Genomic DNA, 18375 nt, shown 5'->3' with positions numbered 1-18375 from the left:
TGAAATACCAGACTAATAAATGCAAATAATACACAGCAATCATCGGTAGCAAAAAACACACACACTGAATTGTAAGAAGAACAATCCAAAGGGAGTTAGGGCTTTTTGCACGAGGCTAAACTCAACCTAATCTCTGCTCTTAACTCCATGGAGGAACCTTGCTTGTGTGGTGTTGTGTTAGAAAATGAAAAGATAAACTAAGGAACTTCATTAACAGAAATAGAACTCTCCACAAACTAACCATCAACATCAGTAGGAAGTCTTTTGAGTATTATGATCCTTTTAATACCAGCAAAACACCTCATGGGGTGATTGTCTCACAATGTCTTGCAAACTGTTTCCAGATATTATACGAAGGGGTGGAGGTATCAGAAGTAGCACATCCTTTTGTTTGACAAGCATTAAATGAAAGCTGTTGCACCTACATTACAATTAGGACACATTCACCTGAAGAGAAAAGGGCACACAATTGCCAAAAAACAGTGCTAATTTGTGTTCTTTATCGCTGTATCTCACTGCTTTTAAGGATTGCTAGTGTTACTTGTATCCAGTTTAATAGTACTCAGTGTATCTACATGCAAACGAATAAATAATGAGTTGGCCATGTCTGGATTTGAACTCGTGACTTGGAGAGCAATCTTGCTGGCTTAAAGACATCACAGGGTAACTACCTTTGGAATCCTCAAGTGTCTCCTTGCAGCGAGAATTCAGAACAGGCAATTGATTTTTAGTAATTTGCAGTTCCAAAATGTCTGCCAACTTGAAATAGTAAAAACTGAATAGTAAAAAAAACCAAAACCAAGATGGCTGCTTCATGTGAGCATATACACAGTCAAAAGGGAAAAATAGCTCTCTGATATGGTTCGGGGGGCATGCTTGCTTATGCAGGATGGCCATTGTGAGATTTTTGTTTTCAAAATGCAATGCAAATCATTAAAAGATAGCCGGAGGGGCATGCCAATGCTAGATCATGTGCAGCAGTTATTTTAAAGTGTTGTTTCTTCTTTATATACAGGGCAAAGTTACTAGTTCACATATTTCCACCAAATGGTTCTTAAAAGGCTGATGCAAAGCTTCTGTTCTTTTGGTAGCTCCTATTCATCAACAAGAAGTTAGTCTCTTCCCCTTAACCCCTTCCATGCTCATGACGGAACGGTTCCGTCATGAGCGTCGGTTGAGCTGTGCTCATGACGGAACCGTTCCGTCATGAGCCCGCCCGCGCAAGAAACGGTCAGCACCGCGGCGGAATTCGCGCCGCATGGAAGGGGTTAAATGGTTTTTCTAGTTCAGCCCCAGCACCATTCTTTTCCATCTCTAGTTTTCTGTCCATCCCCTGCTACGCCTATTCCTTCTTGGAGATTCACATTTATCAGAGAGTTCAGAGTTGCCTGGGTCTGGCATTCGTAGCTCAGGATAGGATTCTTGCTTTAAACTTGGGATTCCAACATTGTCCCAAAGAGAGAGAGCAATGACCTATTTTTAGTTTACCGTCTATGTAATTGTTTTTCACTTGGATTAATTTTGAATGTAATTCTGAATATTTTAAAATATCGCATGTGTGGAAAGGAGTTGTTTTCTGACTATCAAGACAATGAGCTATATACGACTGTTTCAACCGGAGTGTGGTTGTCTTGAAGTAATCTGCCAAGGGTTATGAAGACTGCTGAGCCTGCTCACTGGAACTGACTGAAGACCTTTTGCTATTCAGGTCTCACTTACAACTGTCTGTTGGCAAACAGACTATTCCCACTGAATGGACATAGAGTGGGCTTTTGTCCAGCTCTGGATTACAAATCTATGGCTTTCTTGTCTATCTCACTTCTTTGCTCCTGATTTGATGGCTTTCCTCCATATTCTTGTTTGTCCAGCCCCAGGCGCGTTTTGGTTTCACCATGGTTTGAATGAATAAATGTATCCTTCCGCTGCTGACATCAGTCTTTACATTGCAGTACGCAAGGGACTTTTTGTTTAAATCTCTCTCTGATCCTTTCCCACCCACTCTGCTTATGTAAAAATACGGTTCTCCTAGAAAGTGATTGCACCGAGCAGCCCCCTGATGCCCTTTGCGCTCCCTGCAGCTGTATCAGCTGATGGCCATCTTGAAATGGTTAGTAAACCATTCCAAGATGGCCACCCATGTATGTGCCTGTTCAGCGGCCATCTTGTAATAATTTTTCCTAAACTAAAAGAAAACACATTCCAAGATGTCTTTTATCCACGTGCCATTACAATGGCCATTTTGTAATGGTCTTTCTTTCAGTTTAAAGAAAGATCTTTGCAAGATTAATTGCACCAAAGAATTTTGTAAGATCTCAGGGGAGTTTAGTTGGGTCAGCATGTTCTTCAGGGGGAGCTCCCGTAGCCATAAAGTTGTCCAGGATAAATTAATTTAAACAAAAGTTGTCCCCGATGAGAGTGAGTCATCCTCACATCACATTCTAACAGTAAGACAAACGTTAGTGATAATGCTTTCTAGGACACATTTGGTTGTAGTGGAGTATATATTCAGATCGTTTCATGGCAGAAGTGACAGCTACTGTTTATAGCATGAACTCCATCCCAGACAGAGGTCATCTCCCTGCAGTAAAGGCCGCATCCAATTCATCTTGACAATTACTGTAGTAATCATTTCTCTCACACAAAAAATGCCCTTCCTGGCTGTTTGAAACTAACATGGATTGCACTTTATTTTAAAGTAAAAAGTCTTTGGATACAGGGAAACTGTTGAGGTATTAAATTTTTCTTGACTAAAAGACATCCTCTAACTTTTTGGCTCTTCATTTGGAGTTCACGTATGGAGATCAAGAGTCCCTCGTCCTAGTTCTCTTTCAACCCCCTGCTAATGACAATACGTGTAGATCCAAGAAAAGGAATGACGTAACGAGAGTGAGCGAATAGGAACATAGCATAAAGCCCTAGAGAAACATAATTGTAGGAGCCAGTGGCACAGAAACAGAAGAAACAACTTCAGAATAGTACAAGTTTAAGCGAGAATGCAAGGCTTCTCAAAGGTGGACTAGAAAGAGACCTGACTAAGGCACAAATGCACCGAAGTTACAGATGTACCTCAAAGGAAAGACAGATGCAGATGAGCATAAGAGAAGTAGAATCTTCAAGGATTGATATCTATCACAGACTTCCCAGCCCCTGAGATGTACCTCAGTCATACAGGTAAGATATCAAGATTCGTAGGAAAAAGACCAGAAAAACCTTAAAGCAATGGGTGTGGATGACCACACAGACAGTGATAACATAATAGATGACTTAAAGATGCAATGGTGCTTGAGAAGGACAAGAGGAAAGTGAGAGACGGAATAGCAGGCATAGTTCACCCACTTAGACACGTACCTGCTAGCACTTGTACGCAGATTAAATTGCAAAACTAGTTGCGTGTGTGCATGTTGCTACCAGCATCACACAGCATAAAAATGAATGTCCATAAATAACCCACATCTGAGGGGCACAAATATAAACAGTACAAACTCTGCACACTCGCATATCACTTGTTCATGGGCATCAAATAAACAGTGCACATTACAAATTGTCTGCAAACGTGTACAACATTTTTACTTGGTACATGTGTATGTATTGTAATGCAGTTGAATTTACTAGACTTGCCGAACAAGGCCACCTTCACTGATATTTTTATTTATTTTTTGGACTAGTTCCTTGATTCTAGCCAGTACTTGCTACTCTGCACAGGGCCCATTAGAATACTAGGATCCACTTTGGCAGAGACCCGCTCTAAGCAAGTAAGGCCTATTGCATGTCTCTTTTGGGACCCTTTCTTACAAAACCTAAACCATTTTACCTAAGGTGTCCCGGTCAGTTAATAAGAGGAGGATGCTCTGTCTCCAACTGGTAGATTCCTTTGAATGTGCATCATTTGAAAATACCATGGGGGTTCTGCTATGATATTCTGTTTGGCTGCATTTTTGGTTCATTGACACACACTGGCCATTCAGGACAATAATTCACTATTTACCCGTCTGCATTTAATGTGTCTGACAAACCGCAAAGAATAGATCCATCTTCAATAAACGTAACCGACTTCAAAATCCCCCTGTATTTGCTCATCTCTCCGCCAGGTATGGCTATAGGGAAGTGCAAATAAATAGGAGTGACTGTTCTGTAAAAGTTTGTCTGTCGTGAAAAGAGAAAAAGGTAAATGTGGCACACAGCGTGGAAGCAAGGATTTGGCAAATCCTCAGGGCCTTCAGTGTGTGATGATTGAGTGTACCAACACCCACATACAGACTGACTTATATAAGAGAGAACCTGTGCCTTGGGGTGCAAGTAAGCAATACATTGGTGTAAAGGATCAGTATTTGAAATGTAATTTCCAAAACCTATCGTTATCCTATCATTTTATTTTATAAGGTGACTGTCAGCTGAGAGTCATGCAATGAATATTGGTGGCTATCTTTCTGAGGGCCAGCTGATTTTATGAGCTGTCTCAAGATGGGTTTAAGCTGTGATAGATGCTTTTGAATGTCTCAAGCTCAGTCGAGCTACACCCATGCTCATGTGATCTCAGAGCTGGAATGTTTCCTCCATCTTCTTTCTGCTCTGTAGGGAATTTATTTAAGGCCCGATGAGGGCTGATGGAAGTTACCTGAGTCCCAAGAGATTTTCTTTTGAAAATCACCGTTTTTACACTAAGGGAATTTCCAAAAGGGGGGCACAAAGGCCAATTTAGCCAGTTGATTGGGCCAGTCCAGACTCCCTGCTGCGACTGTACACACGGCGATAGAATTACATGCCTCTTTCTCTGTTTTGTTTTCTTCCCCTATGTGGAATTATTCTGCAGGATTCTTTGACTAGCATCTGTTGGACGAGAGAAATTATCTAAAAATGTGATATTTGATAATACTGTTTCAATTTTTTTTTAAATTGAAAGTGGATTAAGAAATTAAAATAAAGTGCTTTTTAATTTTGTCTTTATAAAACTCGTATCCTTTCTTCTTGTTTCAGGGCTATGACTGATACACTGAGGGACCTTGTGATCACCTGTGAAAATGGTCATAAACCTCTGCCTGGCACAGTTTAGGCCCAAAATTCATTGCAACAAGGTAACAATACTTTAGTGATACTAAATTGATACTTCAGGATTCACAAATACAACATTTTATTCAAATTTAAACAGCTGTCCCAACTAATTTACCAAATAAGTATTGTATTGTGATTGCATTTATATAGCACTTACTACCCCTGACAAGGCGTCAAAGCGCTTTTTTCGGCAAGAAACACGCTACTCCGAAACCCAAGAAGGATTAGTGTTGAATTAGTATAGTTAAATATGAAAGTAATATGAGTGGTGGATATGTTAGTCAGTTATTTGGATTTAGAAGGATAGCGGAGGGATAGAAGAGCGAAAAAAGGTTTGCATTTTTATGGCGCTTGTTACTCCTAACGGTGTTGAAGCACTTTCTTGGTGAGTAGCACGCTACTCTGGAACCCACAAAGGATTAGTGGTGAATTAGTATAGTGAAATATGAAAGTAATTTGAGTGGTGGATGATATGTTAAGTCGGTTATTTGGATTGAGAAGGGTAGCAGAGGGATAGAAGAGGGACAGATGTTTGCATATATATCTAGCGCTTGTTACCCCTGAAGGGGCGTCAAAGCACTTTTTCGGCGAAAAAGCACGCTACTCCGGAACCCAGAAAGGATTAGTGGTGAATTAGTATAGTTAAATTTGAAATTTAACAAGTGGACATGTTAGTCTGTTTTTTAAATTTTTTATTAAAGCATAGTGGAAGGTCAACAGCGTAACCTTGTCTTGCTTTTTTGTACTGAAGCTTCTTAGAAAGATAATTCCTTTCATCCCCCAAGAACTGAGGAACTCTGTAGTTGTGGCCCTCCTCCTCTCGCGGTTACCTTATTGTAATGCGCTCTATATGAAAGTAGTATTGCAGAGAACAAAACTGCAGTCAATACAAAATGCCGCTGCCCGGCTACTGCTAAATTTCCGAGGGGTCAGCCCACTTCCGCTGCCATCAGGTCATTACATTGGCTTCCGATTCAGCAAAGGACGGAGTTTAAAGCCTTATTCCTGGTCCATAAGACACTATATGGCGGAGGGGCAGCAGATCTGCAGAAACTCTTTTCCTGGTACACCCCCCCACCAGATGAAACCTGCTTCAGTGGATCTAAGGTTTCTATCTGCATCTCCAAAATTCGTAAAGCCAGATGGCGAGGGAGGTGCCTATCACATTCCGCAGCTAAACTGTGGAACCAGCTGCCCATCTCCATGAGATTGTCGAATAGGCTTCTCTTTAGGAAGACGCTAAAAACGTGGTTGTTTCCAGTACTAAAAGCTGTTGTAATCTCACCTTCTAGCGCCAAGACACTTCGGCAATTGAGCACTCTATAAAACTATATCCTATCCTATCATATGGATAGAAGAGTGAAGAATTTTTTTTTTTGTGGACCTCTTAGCAGTAGTGGGAGGCTTGGGATGTGGCGGGGAAGAGTCAGAGGGAAGAGTTTAGAAAGGCCTGTTTCGGGGGATCAGTATTGTAAAAAAATAAAAAGGTGTCAGATGGTGCAAGGAGGGGGGAAGAGTAAGGGAGAGTCTAGAAAAGGCTATTTTGGTGATCGTAGTAGTGGTATGGAGTTTGGGATGAATGAGAGAGTGGAGGTAGAAGATATATTGAGAGAAATATAGGGTGAGAAATAGGGTAATGCATTCGAAAGAGTAGAAGAAAGAGGTTTGAGGTGAGTCCGAGTTGAGGTAGAAGGTATATTGAGAGAAGTATAGGGTGAGAAATAGGGTAGCGCATTGGATATGCTGAATTAGAAGAAAGTAATAAATATATAGATCTAAAAGTACATGGAAAGTTTATAGGTGCATAAAAGAAGTAGTATATGTAGATTCAAGATATTGATAGAGGTATAGCATGATAAATAGGGTAGTGCATTGAATATGCTTATTTTTGGGGAGGAAAGTAATTAATACATAGATCAAAGTACATGTCTTGGGGCCCTGTCCTCTAGGGAACAGAAAAGCTTTAGTCTTGGGGCCCTGTCCACTGGGGGGTGAGAAGCTTCAGTCTTGTGGCCCTGTCCCCCGAGGGCACAGAGTAGTTGGTCTTGGGGCCCTGTCCTCCATGGGGGAGAGTAGCTTCAGTCTTGAGGCCCTGTCCATCGGTGGGACAGAGTAGCTCCAGTCTTAGGGCCCTGTCCCCCGAGGGGACAGGACAGCTTCATCCTTGGGTCCCTATTCACCGGGGAAGAGGGGGGAGTGTAGCTTCAGTCTTGAGGCCCTGTCCGAGGGGGCGAGCGGGGGTTGAGTAGCTTCTGTGTTGGGCCCCTGTCCAACCGGGGCGGGGGAGCTTCAGTCTTGAGGCCCTGTCCGAGGGGGCGAGCGGGGGTTGAGTAGCTTCTGTGTTGGGCCCCTGTCCAACCGTGGGCGGGGGAGCTTCAGTCTTGGGGCCCTGTTCACCGGGGGCACAGGCTAGCTTCAGTTTTGGGGCCCTATCCACCGGGGGGAGGGGGTGAGAGAGAGTAGCTTCAGTGTTGCGCCTTGTCCACCCGGGGGACAGAGAAGTTTCAGTCTTGGGGCTCTGTCCATGGGGGGGGGAGATTTGCTTCAGTGTTGGTGCCCTGTCCACTGCTTGGGAGAGTAGCTTCTGTCTTGTTGCCCTGTCCACCGGAGGTGCAGATAAGTTTCTGTCTTGGGCGGGGGTAGACAGAGAAGCTTCATTCTTGGGGCCCTATCCACTGGGGGTGGGGTTATGGGGGGTAGACAGGGAAGCTTCAGTCTTGGGGCCCTATCCACCGGGGGGGGACAGAGAAGCTTCAGTCGTGGTGCCCTATCCACTTCCTTTAGTAAAGTAGTTACATGATACGTCAACAACATTTGTCAGCTTCATACTAGCAGGTCTTTGCTGAAAAGGGGAGCTTTATTGCAGAGAAAATCTAAGATGCTTTCTTTTTTATGGACTCCCAGCAGCAATAGGGAATATACTAGGACATTGTTATATCATTGCTTGAAGGTTTGAGCTCTCTTTTCTTGATACCTATCCAAAGCTTGAATTCTTTCCTACTTCCCCTTGTTTTACCATGTGGCCTGCCTTATCAGAACACATTTTTCTCCTTTTTTAGGTCTCGCCTGATCCAGCGCATGCGCTGGTCTGGCTGAGACATTTTGTATGCGGGTTTTCCAAGTGCTGCCTGTGGCCTAAAGCTTGCGTGAGCGTGCACGCGCGCAGCCGCCATGTGTCTTGCCCTGCTTGATTGCGCCCGCGATCACTTTCACTTTCGCGGGCCGCGCGGCCAATGCTTGTCTTTAATGCGTTTAAATATTCGTATGCAATATACTTAAGGGTAGATTACGCTTTTGAAATCCAAGATAAAAATGGTGTATTTTAGTTTATAAAATCCTACCAGGAGTAGTTTCAGGCAAAACGCAGGCTTGTGCACGCAAATGCTTCAAATATTGAGCAATGGTGTTATAGTTTAAAAACTGAGTTGAAGTTAGTTTTTCCGTTTTTTTAACAAAGAACACACGAACGGCTCAATAGATCAATATCGTCCGTGTAGAGTTTCACCAGATTTGATATGCGCTCCTCCGCCCACAAAGACAACTTGGATTACGGGCGTGACAAGGGATCTGTTCCTTAGGTCAAAAAGTTTACAATGTGTCTGAATTGAGGTGTACATCGGGTCCCTTGCAAAAAAAGCGAAATCCAGACACCATAAGGCGGCGTGCTCTCAAAGGCCACGAGGAACACAGACTATCTGAGCACAAAGACACACGGAGGCCAACCGGCTTCGCAGCACATGAAGTTACCCGCCCACGACACGGGAAGGGAGCGCGGGCACGTGCACGGTGTCCTGTCCATGTCCCTTGGGACAATACACGTAAATCCGGTTTGCCACCTGCACCTTATTTGAACCTAAAATATATTAGGGCAACAAATAGTTATTCCAATGAACACATTTACATAAATATGTATGAAGCCAGCACTGCACATGATGAAGTACGTTCTTTCAGATTTACAATTACACGAGAACTTCAAAACGAATGTGAAAGAAAACAGTCTGACCGTCGTCGTAGTGGGAACGACTTAACTTACTTCGTCACGGGCATTCGAAAAACAAAAGGTCATTGATTTCTAGCTTTTCAATCATGTATCAATGGATGCAGGTTACGATTCTTTAACGTAAAGCACCAAAATCATAGAAAGTATCATTTTAAGTGTATTTTTTAATTTGGTCATATCATTTTCGAAACTTGTATGGATAACGAGCAAAATAATGTGTAAGAGAGTGGGTGAGGTAGATGGTGTGTGTGTGCGTAGAGAGGGAGGGATGCAATGCCATTGTGCGAGTGATAATGACACGGTTCGGTTGGGCCATAATAAACAAGTTTGTTGGCTAACAACAGATGAGCATCCAACGCATGGACGTGTCTACCTGTGCAGATGTTGGGGCTGGTCTTTCAGAAGAAGTGCTGTGGTGGAGAGCAGTGGTGCCTCTCAGAGGACCCCTGCAGGGCCCTTCTACTGATAACAGAAGCCACAGAAACACGTGGTTCTTGTGGTATTTACTATTTTCCTGCGCTTTACAAAGCAGTCTTCACGCGAGGCCAGGGCAGCCTTCCCTCATCTACAGGGATCTGTGCTGAGCCGCCTGTCTTTTTCGTGTTTGTGTTTAATCTGCCAATACTTTTATAATCGGACCCTTCACAGCACTCTAACTCGGTGCAAGAGTGCTTGGTGCGGAGAGCCCGAGTCCTGGAGGAGGGCGTGCACCGTGGCCACACCCCTCACACAGTGCTGCGCGGCCCCTCCCCCACCCCTAGCGGTTCTCATTGTGGGACAGAGTGGTGCCCGTGCCAGCCACATCTGCAGGCCACTTCCCATGAAATTCCCCCACTTATGTCTCCTTTTCTCTCGCACCCCCGTGGCCCCCGCCTCCCAGCCCTCTCCGACAAACGGTGAGCTCGACGGTGAGTGTGCAGAGTTGATCCCACCCTCACTGGACTGCCCACCAGAGCTACTACGGGGAAGAAAACAAAAAACAGGAGTACAAACTAGCGAGGAGAGGAACGTAGCATTAGAGCTTTGTGAAGTTAGAAGTATCTTATTTGCACACACCTGTGGTTGCGCTTTGTTTTGGAAAGAGCTGCGCAAACTTCGAGTCCATGTGCGCAGTATCTATCAAGCAGCCGAGCTTCTCCCAATGTGACGTTGGAATATTCCTCTTTCGTCGTCACAACTTCGTAATGTTGACATTTTTAGCACTGATAACTTTATTCTCAACGTTTGTTGTGATATATTACTGATTCAATTGCGCGTGCCCGCTGGAACCTGTGACTCAGCAACTCAATAAGTGACTGCAGGTGCAGGGAGAGATATGGGATGTAGAATTTTTACTTAAAAAGCGCATCGACGACCAGGGGTTGATAGCATGTCGCTTGCTCATTGGCATCTCTGGAGTTTGAAGGACAGGGTCATGTGGGGGCTATGTCCAAGTTCTATTGGTCATTGTCTGCACATTCGACTTCCTCTCCCTTACCACAGCCGTTGAATGTCACCCCATGCCCCGAGGAGACGCAGGAAAAAGCACAGAAACCGCACATTGAAACATTATTGCCTTTTACTGCAAATGCAGCGTTTATTGTTTAAAACAATACACGAGCATCTATCCAATCTATCTATCTATCTATCTATGTGTCCCCATAAAAATCGCTTCAAGAGACTCAAGTAGAGACCCTTGGGCTTGCCTGAGTTAGAGAGGTACTCTGAAGGAGTGAGTGAGGCGGGCTGTCTTTAAAAACATCCCCACACCTGCGTGGGAACACGTGGATATTTACCCTGGGCTGCTACCCCAGGCTAAGAACAGAACTCTGCTTCTGTATAGTAGTCAGAACAACTATTTGGTTAATAGCGGCTACCCGCCCAATTTTCGAAGCTCTTTAACAGGTGCAGGTGTCCAACGGTTCGTATTGATTTAACGCGACTGGTGAAAAGCTGGTCGAGCTGCTGGGCTCTGAACCCATGACCGTCAGATCTCTGCGTCGGTTAATGCTGGAATACGAACCCTTGACAGGTGCATGACACACCTATCTCGGTAGCGGATGATGAAGGGTTGAGTGCGCCGGCTAGGATTCGAGCCCCTTTGTGAGATGGCACATCGATCTTTGTGGAGGATGAAATGTTGTGCGGGCGTGTTGGGTCTGAAACTGTGATCGTCACTCGTATCTCAGCAGGGGATGCATTCCTTCACTGAGTCATAAGTCCGCAGAGAAGGGATTTTTATCCGCTTTATCCGTACATGCTTTTGGTGCTTATTCAACTGACAAACCCAGAATACAAACGGATGCGTCATTCAAATGGATGAGCTTGTGGGTGACATTTTTTTTGCACAGTCAAGGAATGCATGCGTTCTGGGATCTCGAGACAGAATCCCACTTTATATTGCATTATACTTTTGACAACACTCTGTTGCATGAAATGACGTGCTTTGGTTTTCAGAGCTTTGCGAGGAGATACATGTTGGTTACGTTTTAAAAACACACTTAAGCATTCATAATTTCTTTAAAATCTAGGAATGCTTTGGCGTCAACACGTTTTATGACGGGCGTTAGCCATGGCCTTCTGAGTTTAGTAAAACCATATATGTAATATACTTACTTAAAGGGCTTCAAGTCAGCTCGCTTCATCCATTAGCGCGTTGTTGTCCAACTTATATTTTCTTCTACCAATTACAGCGTATACACTGGGGCAATAGGTCAGCTCATTTCAGGCATTGGCTAACTGCACTACTCGTTCACAAGGAGAACGTTTGCACACTTCAGTGTCAGGGACTACCATGGCAATGTATGTTTTTTAGACCAAAAATAATTTTGTTTTTATCAATTTTTTTTATATTCGCTACGGCCCGGCAGCTCCCTCATCTAAAATACTTTCCCAAAACCATATCAAAACAAGCATTGACAAAGCCAAAAAGCTGTCAGCTAACACCAGATCTTTTTTTCCATTGCCAGTGCTTGTTTTAAAAATGGTTTGGCAGTTGCAACCTCGTGCCAGTGAGGGTAAAAATCAGATGTTGTAGTTTTGCCAATGCAATTACATCATGTAAAATTCGGAGTTAAGGCACTGAGTGATAGTCTCAGAAACGGGTGCAGGGAAGAAGTTGTGCTATAGACTACCGTAACATAAACACATCACGTGACTTCCCCTTTTACTACAAGCAAAGCACGCTAGCTGACACCCATGTCCTCTCAGTTCAATAACTGCAGGTTAACATGAGGCTGTGCATTCGTGTCCCTTTCCATCAGCGAGTGCATTTGTGCCACTTCCTTCAGCCATGCAGAAAACTTGAACTCTCATTACCAAATACATATCTGCCAGGACTCCATTCAACAGAAACCTAAGGCCATAACTGAGCACATATCTACCACTTCCTTCACACATTTCATAAATAAGCAAGTATCGGTAAACCAGCAGGTCTGGCCTAGACACGCTGGTACAATAGTTATTTAAAAAAAAAAATGAGCATATGTAAAAAAAAAAAAGCAATATGCCACTGTCTAAATATGGCACACGAATAATTGTAATATAAAATGTAAATTTAAAAAGAAATTAACCATCACATATATATTTAATACAACAGTGCTGGCACCTCCTAGCAGACAGTGCACTTAAATCAGATATCAAAACAATTTTTTAAGTTTAAAAGATAACTTTATTGGTAAAAGATAAAGGTGTCAATACATAAGTCACAATGTTAAGGTTGAGTCAATACATTGTAATATATTACAATAGGAAAAGACAAATGAATTGGATTAATAATTACAAGCATGGAAAACAAAATAAATAGAGCATCGTAGACAAAAAAAAAAAACAGGCAGTTAATACCAGATAAACTAGGAACGTATAAGGGGATCAAGGGGTTTAAGAACTTCTTGCTGAGATGGTTTCAAATGGAAATGACGTCTGGCACATTCATCTAAGTACAATGTAACAGGGGACCACATTTCAAGACGTTTCGGTGCCAAATGTAAGGGATAAACAAAAGAGGTATCTAATCTGCGATTATGGCAGACAGCGTACCACCAAGCTTTGTAAGAATTTTTTTGAAATCTTTCCAATTAACCGTAATTTGCTGAAAAACAACCGCAAGCAATAAATCAATAATTTTGACATTAAATGTAACTGTCTCCCAGCAATATGAAAGACTACCTAAGAAAACATGGATAATGGAAAAAGAAATGTCAGTTCCAAAAATTTAATTAATTTGGGACCATACCTGCCTCCAAAAGGTATCTACAGTTGGGCAAAGGAATAACATATGTAATAAATCTGCATTTGGGGAAGAACATGTCCAACAAGTATCTGGTGCATTCGTAAATCTTTTGCCTAAGACACTCGGTGTGAATAATAATCTATTATAAATAAAGAATAACGATTGTACTATGTTAGCTGCTCTAGAGGATTTACGTATTTTAGCCCATATATTGTTCCTTAGAGATACTGGCCAGGATAGTACTAAACCCCTTTCCCAAGCCTCCTCCGTTTTAGACTTCTGTCTAGGGCTACCTATATTCCGTAAGTAACTGTAAACCGTGGAGGCTTTAGGTATGGCCGTCAGCAAGGTGTAAAGATGTGAGGGGGGTCTGAATGTAGTAGAAACAGTAGGAGTGGCAGATATCTGGGTGTAATTATCCCTCACTACTTTCTTAAGTCAATTATATTTATGAATGAATGTGGGCGGTAAACTAAATAACTGACTGAGTGAAGGAAAGGATAGAAAATCAGAGTTAGTGAATAACTGATGAATCCAAATTAAACCTTTTGGTTGCCAGCTTTTCCAATAGAATGGCTTATTATGGATAGTCGGGGGTTTATTATGCCAAATTGTTGAATTAAGAAAGGAATGAACAGTAATAAGTGTGGAAGCATGTGTAGTTTCCAAGAGTTTAGAGGTCAGCTTAATTATGGGAGTGGATACAATCTCTGGCTTGTGTGAGAAAGAAAGATATTGAGAAAAAGAGAAGGGGGGTAAGAAAAGACGCTCCATTGTAGTCCATAAAGGACAGTCGTCTGTGGGGCTAAGTAGCCAAAGTGAAGCTTGACGTAAAAGAAATGCTTTGTGATATGCCTGGAAGTCAGGAAAATTCCCCCCCCCCCCCCCCTTCTGTTTTAGGTCGTGTCAATCTAAGTAGTGACATTCGGGGTTTCTTTTTGTTCCATAAGAAGGAAGATAGGGTTGAATTAATTTTCTTAAAGAATTTAATGGGGATAGATACCGGGATATTAGAGATGGTAAATAATATTATAGGCGACAACATCATTTTTATAGTGTCTAGGCGGCCCCACCATGATAAGTAGAGAGGGTGCCATTTAGTAGTTGGATCTGAAATTTTTTGTATGCATTTATTCATACATAAAGCTACTGTATCAGAAATTGAGGAAGTGATATGTAGACCCAAGTATTTAATTTGGTTAGGACGCCAAGTAAAGTTGGAAGCACTAAAATCCGATTTAAACGTGAACTTATTTAAGGGTAAAATTTCACACTTATCTTCATTTAGTTTGTACCCAGAAATAAGAGAGTAAGCTTGTACCTCCGCCAAAAAGGCAGAAATCGAGTCATTTGGGTTTGATATAAAAAGCAAAATGTCATCGGCATAAGCCGCAAGTTTAACATGGGAATTGGGAGTTAGAAAGCCTTGTAAATTTGGGTTCTGACGTAGTTTAGAAAGAAAAGGTTCCAATGCCAGATTAAAAAGGAAAGGGGAAAGAGGGCAACCTTGTCGTACGCCTCTCTGTAAATCAAAAAAAGTGGAGACCAATCCATTGGCGCATACCGCCGCCCGAGGGTTAGAATAGAGAAGAGAAATCAGGGATATAAATTTAGGGCCAAAGCCAAACCAATGAAGTGTATGGAACAGATAAGTCCACTCAACTCTATTGAACGCCTTTTCGGCATCTAATGCTATTGCCGCTAGGGAATGATTTAGACGAGGGGACTTGGATAAAACATTAAAAAGAAGCCTTGTGTTATCGGTAATGAATCTACCTTTAACGAATCCAGACTGCTCTTTTCCTAACAGATCAGGTAAGTAGGAGTCTAATCGAATAGCCAGCGCTTTAGCAAAAATGTTATAGTCTATATTGACCAAGGAGATGGGCCTATAGTTCTTACAATGTTTAGAATCTCTACCGGGCTTAGGAATGACATATATATGTGCTTCAGAAAAGGAGCCTGAGGAACTACCCAGCGTGGTGAAAGAAGTAAGTAGGGAATGTAGTATAGGCAATAAAAGTCTAGAGAAATGTTGGTAAAATTCTACAGTAAAACCATCTGGCCCCGGGGCTTTGTCTTTTTTAAGATGTTGCAGAGCTGTTAATAATTCTTGATAGGTTAAATCAAGCTCTAAGGAGGAAAGATCCGGTGTACTATGTGAGGGTTTCTGGATGGTGGAATAAAAATGAGAACTAGAAGTAGTAGAAGGTTGTGATTCAGAAGTATATAATGATTTGTAAAAAAGGGAAAACTCATTCAGAATCTCCGCATCCTTAAATTTTAAAACTGATTGATCAACATAAATAGATTCCATATTTAACTTATTATGTTTAACTTTGAAATAGTTGGCTAGCGTTTTCCCAGCTTTATTCTTATCCCCATAATATTTCGCACTGTATTTTAGCAAATATAGGGAGGCGTCTTCCGTTGACTTTTTATTAAATTGCAATTTGGCATTTATGAGGGCTGTAAGACAATCTTTCGAAGGTGAAGTGTAATAAGTATGTTCCAAACGCTTAATGTCCTGAAGGAGATCTTTAGTGAACTTACGGGAGATTCTCCGTTTCAAGGCAACAAATCCTTTTATGAAATCCCGTGCTGAGGCCTTAAAGGCATCCCATACCGTGGCATGTGGCATAGAAGGGGTTTGATTTAATTCGAAGAACTCATTAGAAAATGCAGCAAAGGAAGCGGTAAATTTCGGATCCAAAAGGAGGGTATTATTAAAACGCCATCTTCTAGGACCCGTGACCGGAGGAAGGATGTCGAGGCCAATTGAAACTGGGGCGTGATCCGACAGTAAAATAGGGCCAATTTCAGCACTTGTAAGAGTTTGTGAGATATTGTGTGAGACAAATATATAATAAATTCTTGACGGAGTGTGATGGGAAGAGGAGTAAAAAGTATATTCTCTAGTAGTCGGATTGCAAAGACGCCAGGCATCCAGAAGTTTATGTTGAGATATAGCCTGCACAAAGGACTTGTGTGATTTGTTGGGTACAAAGGAAATTTTTGAATTTCTGTCTAGAAACGGATCAAAAATTTGATTGCAATCACCAGCTAAAATAAAATTGTCTTGTATACATTGTGTAATTTGTTTAGCCAAAGTGGGCCAAAAAGAGGGTGCAGCACCCGTAGGAGCATAAACGTTTAAAAGAGAGACAGGAACCCCTTTCAAAGATAATTTAATATTCACCCATCTGCCATCCGTATCAGACTCTTGGGATATAAGTGAAAACTTTAATGACTCGGGGGCCGAAAGATGAGTTTCCTGCAAAAAAACAACAGCAGCATCCAATTTAGCTAAGTGAGTTAAGACTCTCTGCCTCTTGATGGGAGAGTGTAAACCCTTAACGTTCCATGTAATCAACTTTAGTGACATTAATAATAATATAAAAAGTGAACCAAAATTGTCAAATGCAAATCCAATTCATGAAAATGACAATAAGAAATATGGAAAAAGGAGTAGATGCAGTATTGGAATAAGATAAGGTAAAGATATCAAGAAACCTGAAAAGAAACCAAGAGAGAAAGATATGAAAAAAAGTAAGAAACCAAGTAGATAAGCAATAAGAGGAAAAAAGGTTAAGAAAAATAACAATTGTGATAACCATAATATCAACAAAGGTGAAAAGATAAAAAGGAATGGAAGAACCGAAGACACCATCAGAGAAGAAAATACGAATCAATGTAGGAAAACAAAAAAGACGACATTCAACAAACCAACAATAAGACAAAAAAGTAACATACCTATGAAAGAGAGACTCAAAAATACACGGTAGGGGAGGGTGAAACCACTTGGAGAGGGCCACGAGTCCGGGGGCAGCCAAACGGAGGACCACGGAGGCACCACGATAAAGGATTATAGAATCTGTGAAGGCGACAAGTAAAGAATTAGAATTAAATAAGAAAAGAGGAGATTAGAACAAACAAGCAAATATTTCACAAAAACAGCATCAGGAAGGGTGAACAAATTTAGGCGGGAAACATAACTCTGTATAAGCAGCAAGTATAACGAAAGAAAAATCTATGTAGAATCTAGTCTCAAAGATCAGGATATTAGAAGAGAAACAACAGAAACTGATGAACCTGTAAAAATAAAATTGTTATCATGTGTTAGAAGAGGTCGAGGGTCCAGAGAAATCCATGCCAATCATACTGCAAGAATTAATGAAGCTTTGTAGCCTTGCCGGATCTTCATATGTCGTGGTTCTATTGTTATACGTGACCTTAAAAAGACAAGAATGGAAAAGGCCATACCGAGCTCCCATTGAACGTAAATCAGCTCTCATGCCAAGGAAGGCTTTGCGTCTGCTTGCAGTAGCTTTAGCATAGTCCTGCGCAAAAAATAAGGATGAACCTGACCATGTAAGTCTTGGGAAGGCTTTAACTGCAGAAAGAGCCTTCAACAAATCAGTATCCTCCAAGAAGTATAAAATGACTCCTCTTGGTCTTTGTGAAGAAGAAACATGAGATGGAGGACGTCCTAGCCTGTGAGCTCTGTGGATGTTGAGTAAAGTTCCATCAGGCAAATGAAGAAGCTTAGGAAGTAAAGATTGAAAAAGGTGGTTGGGTCAGATCCTTCAAGACCTTCTCCCAGGCCATAAAGGCGTAGGTTGTTCCGTCTGTTACGGTTTTCAAGAGCCTCAACCTGCTTCTGAAGCGTGCATACCTGGGAGTTGAGAAACTATGATGCAAGATTCCTTTAAGGAAGTGACAGTGTTCTCGACCGCGGAGACCCTCATGTCCATTTGAGACCAATTATCTGTGAGAGTTTGCAGTTTATTGTTTGTTTCTTCCATAAAGGGTCTGAGGGCTCTTATCTCCTCAAGTAAAAGCTCCATTGAAACAGGTGATGTTGATTTAGGCGGTGAGGGAGGGTCTTTTTTAAGGCCTTTAGAGATAGATTTCCCAGGGACGCCAGAGGGAGGATACATAGTTGTCTCAGGGCTTTGAAATGAAGATGGGAGAAGTCTTCAAACTTGGTGAATTCTGTAAAAAGTTTTGAATTTTTTTATGAAGACGTGCTGCTTGGAAGAGAGAGGGCGGGTCGCTTTTATTCTGCCCATAAAAGAAAATAAATAAATAAATAATTTTCCTCCAAAACAAAAAA

General features: G+C 41.9%; 1 protein-coding gene across 1 annotated transcript in view; it reads left to right on the top strand.

The window, feature by feature from the left end:
* UBOX5 (U-box domain containing 5) overlaps positions 1 to 18375 on the top strand; it is a 175467-nt gene that overhangs the window by 6832 nt on the left and 150260 nt on the right. Inside the window, exon 2 of the mRNA XM_085642681.1 lies at positions 4975 to 5072. Coding sequence (XP_085498807.1) covers positions 5019 to 5072 — 54 coding nt within the window. The 5' untranslated portion in view covers positions 4975 to 5018. The remainder of the gene's footprint in view (positions 1 to 4974; positions 5073 to 18375) is intronic.

This window comes from Triturus cristatus, chromosome 2_2, assembly GCF_964204655.1.
Source record: "Triturus cristatus chromosome 2_2, aTriCri1.1, whole genome shotgun sequence".
Taxonomy (NCBI): Eukaryota; Metazoa; Chordata; class Amphibia; order Caudata; family Salamandridae; genus Triturus; species Triturus cristatus.
The sequence above is the reverse complement of the archived record's forward strand: the minus strand, read 5'-3'. Positions and strand labels throughout refer to the sequence as shown.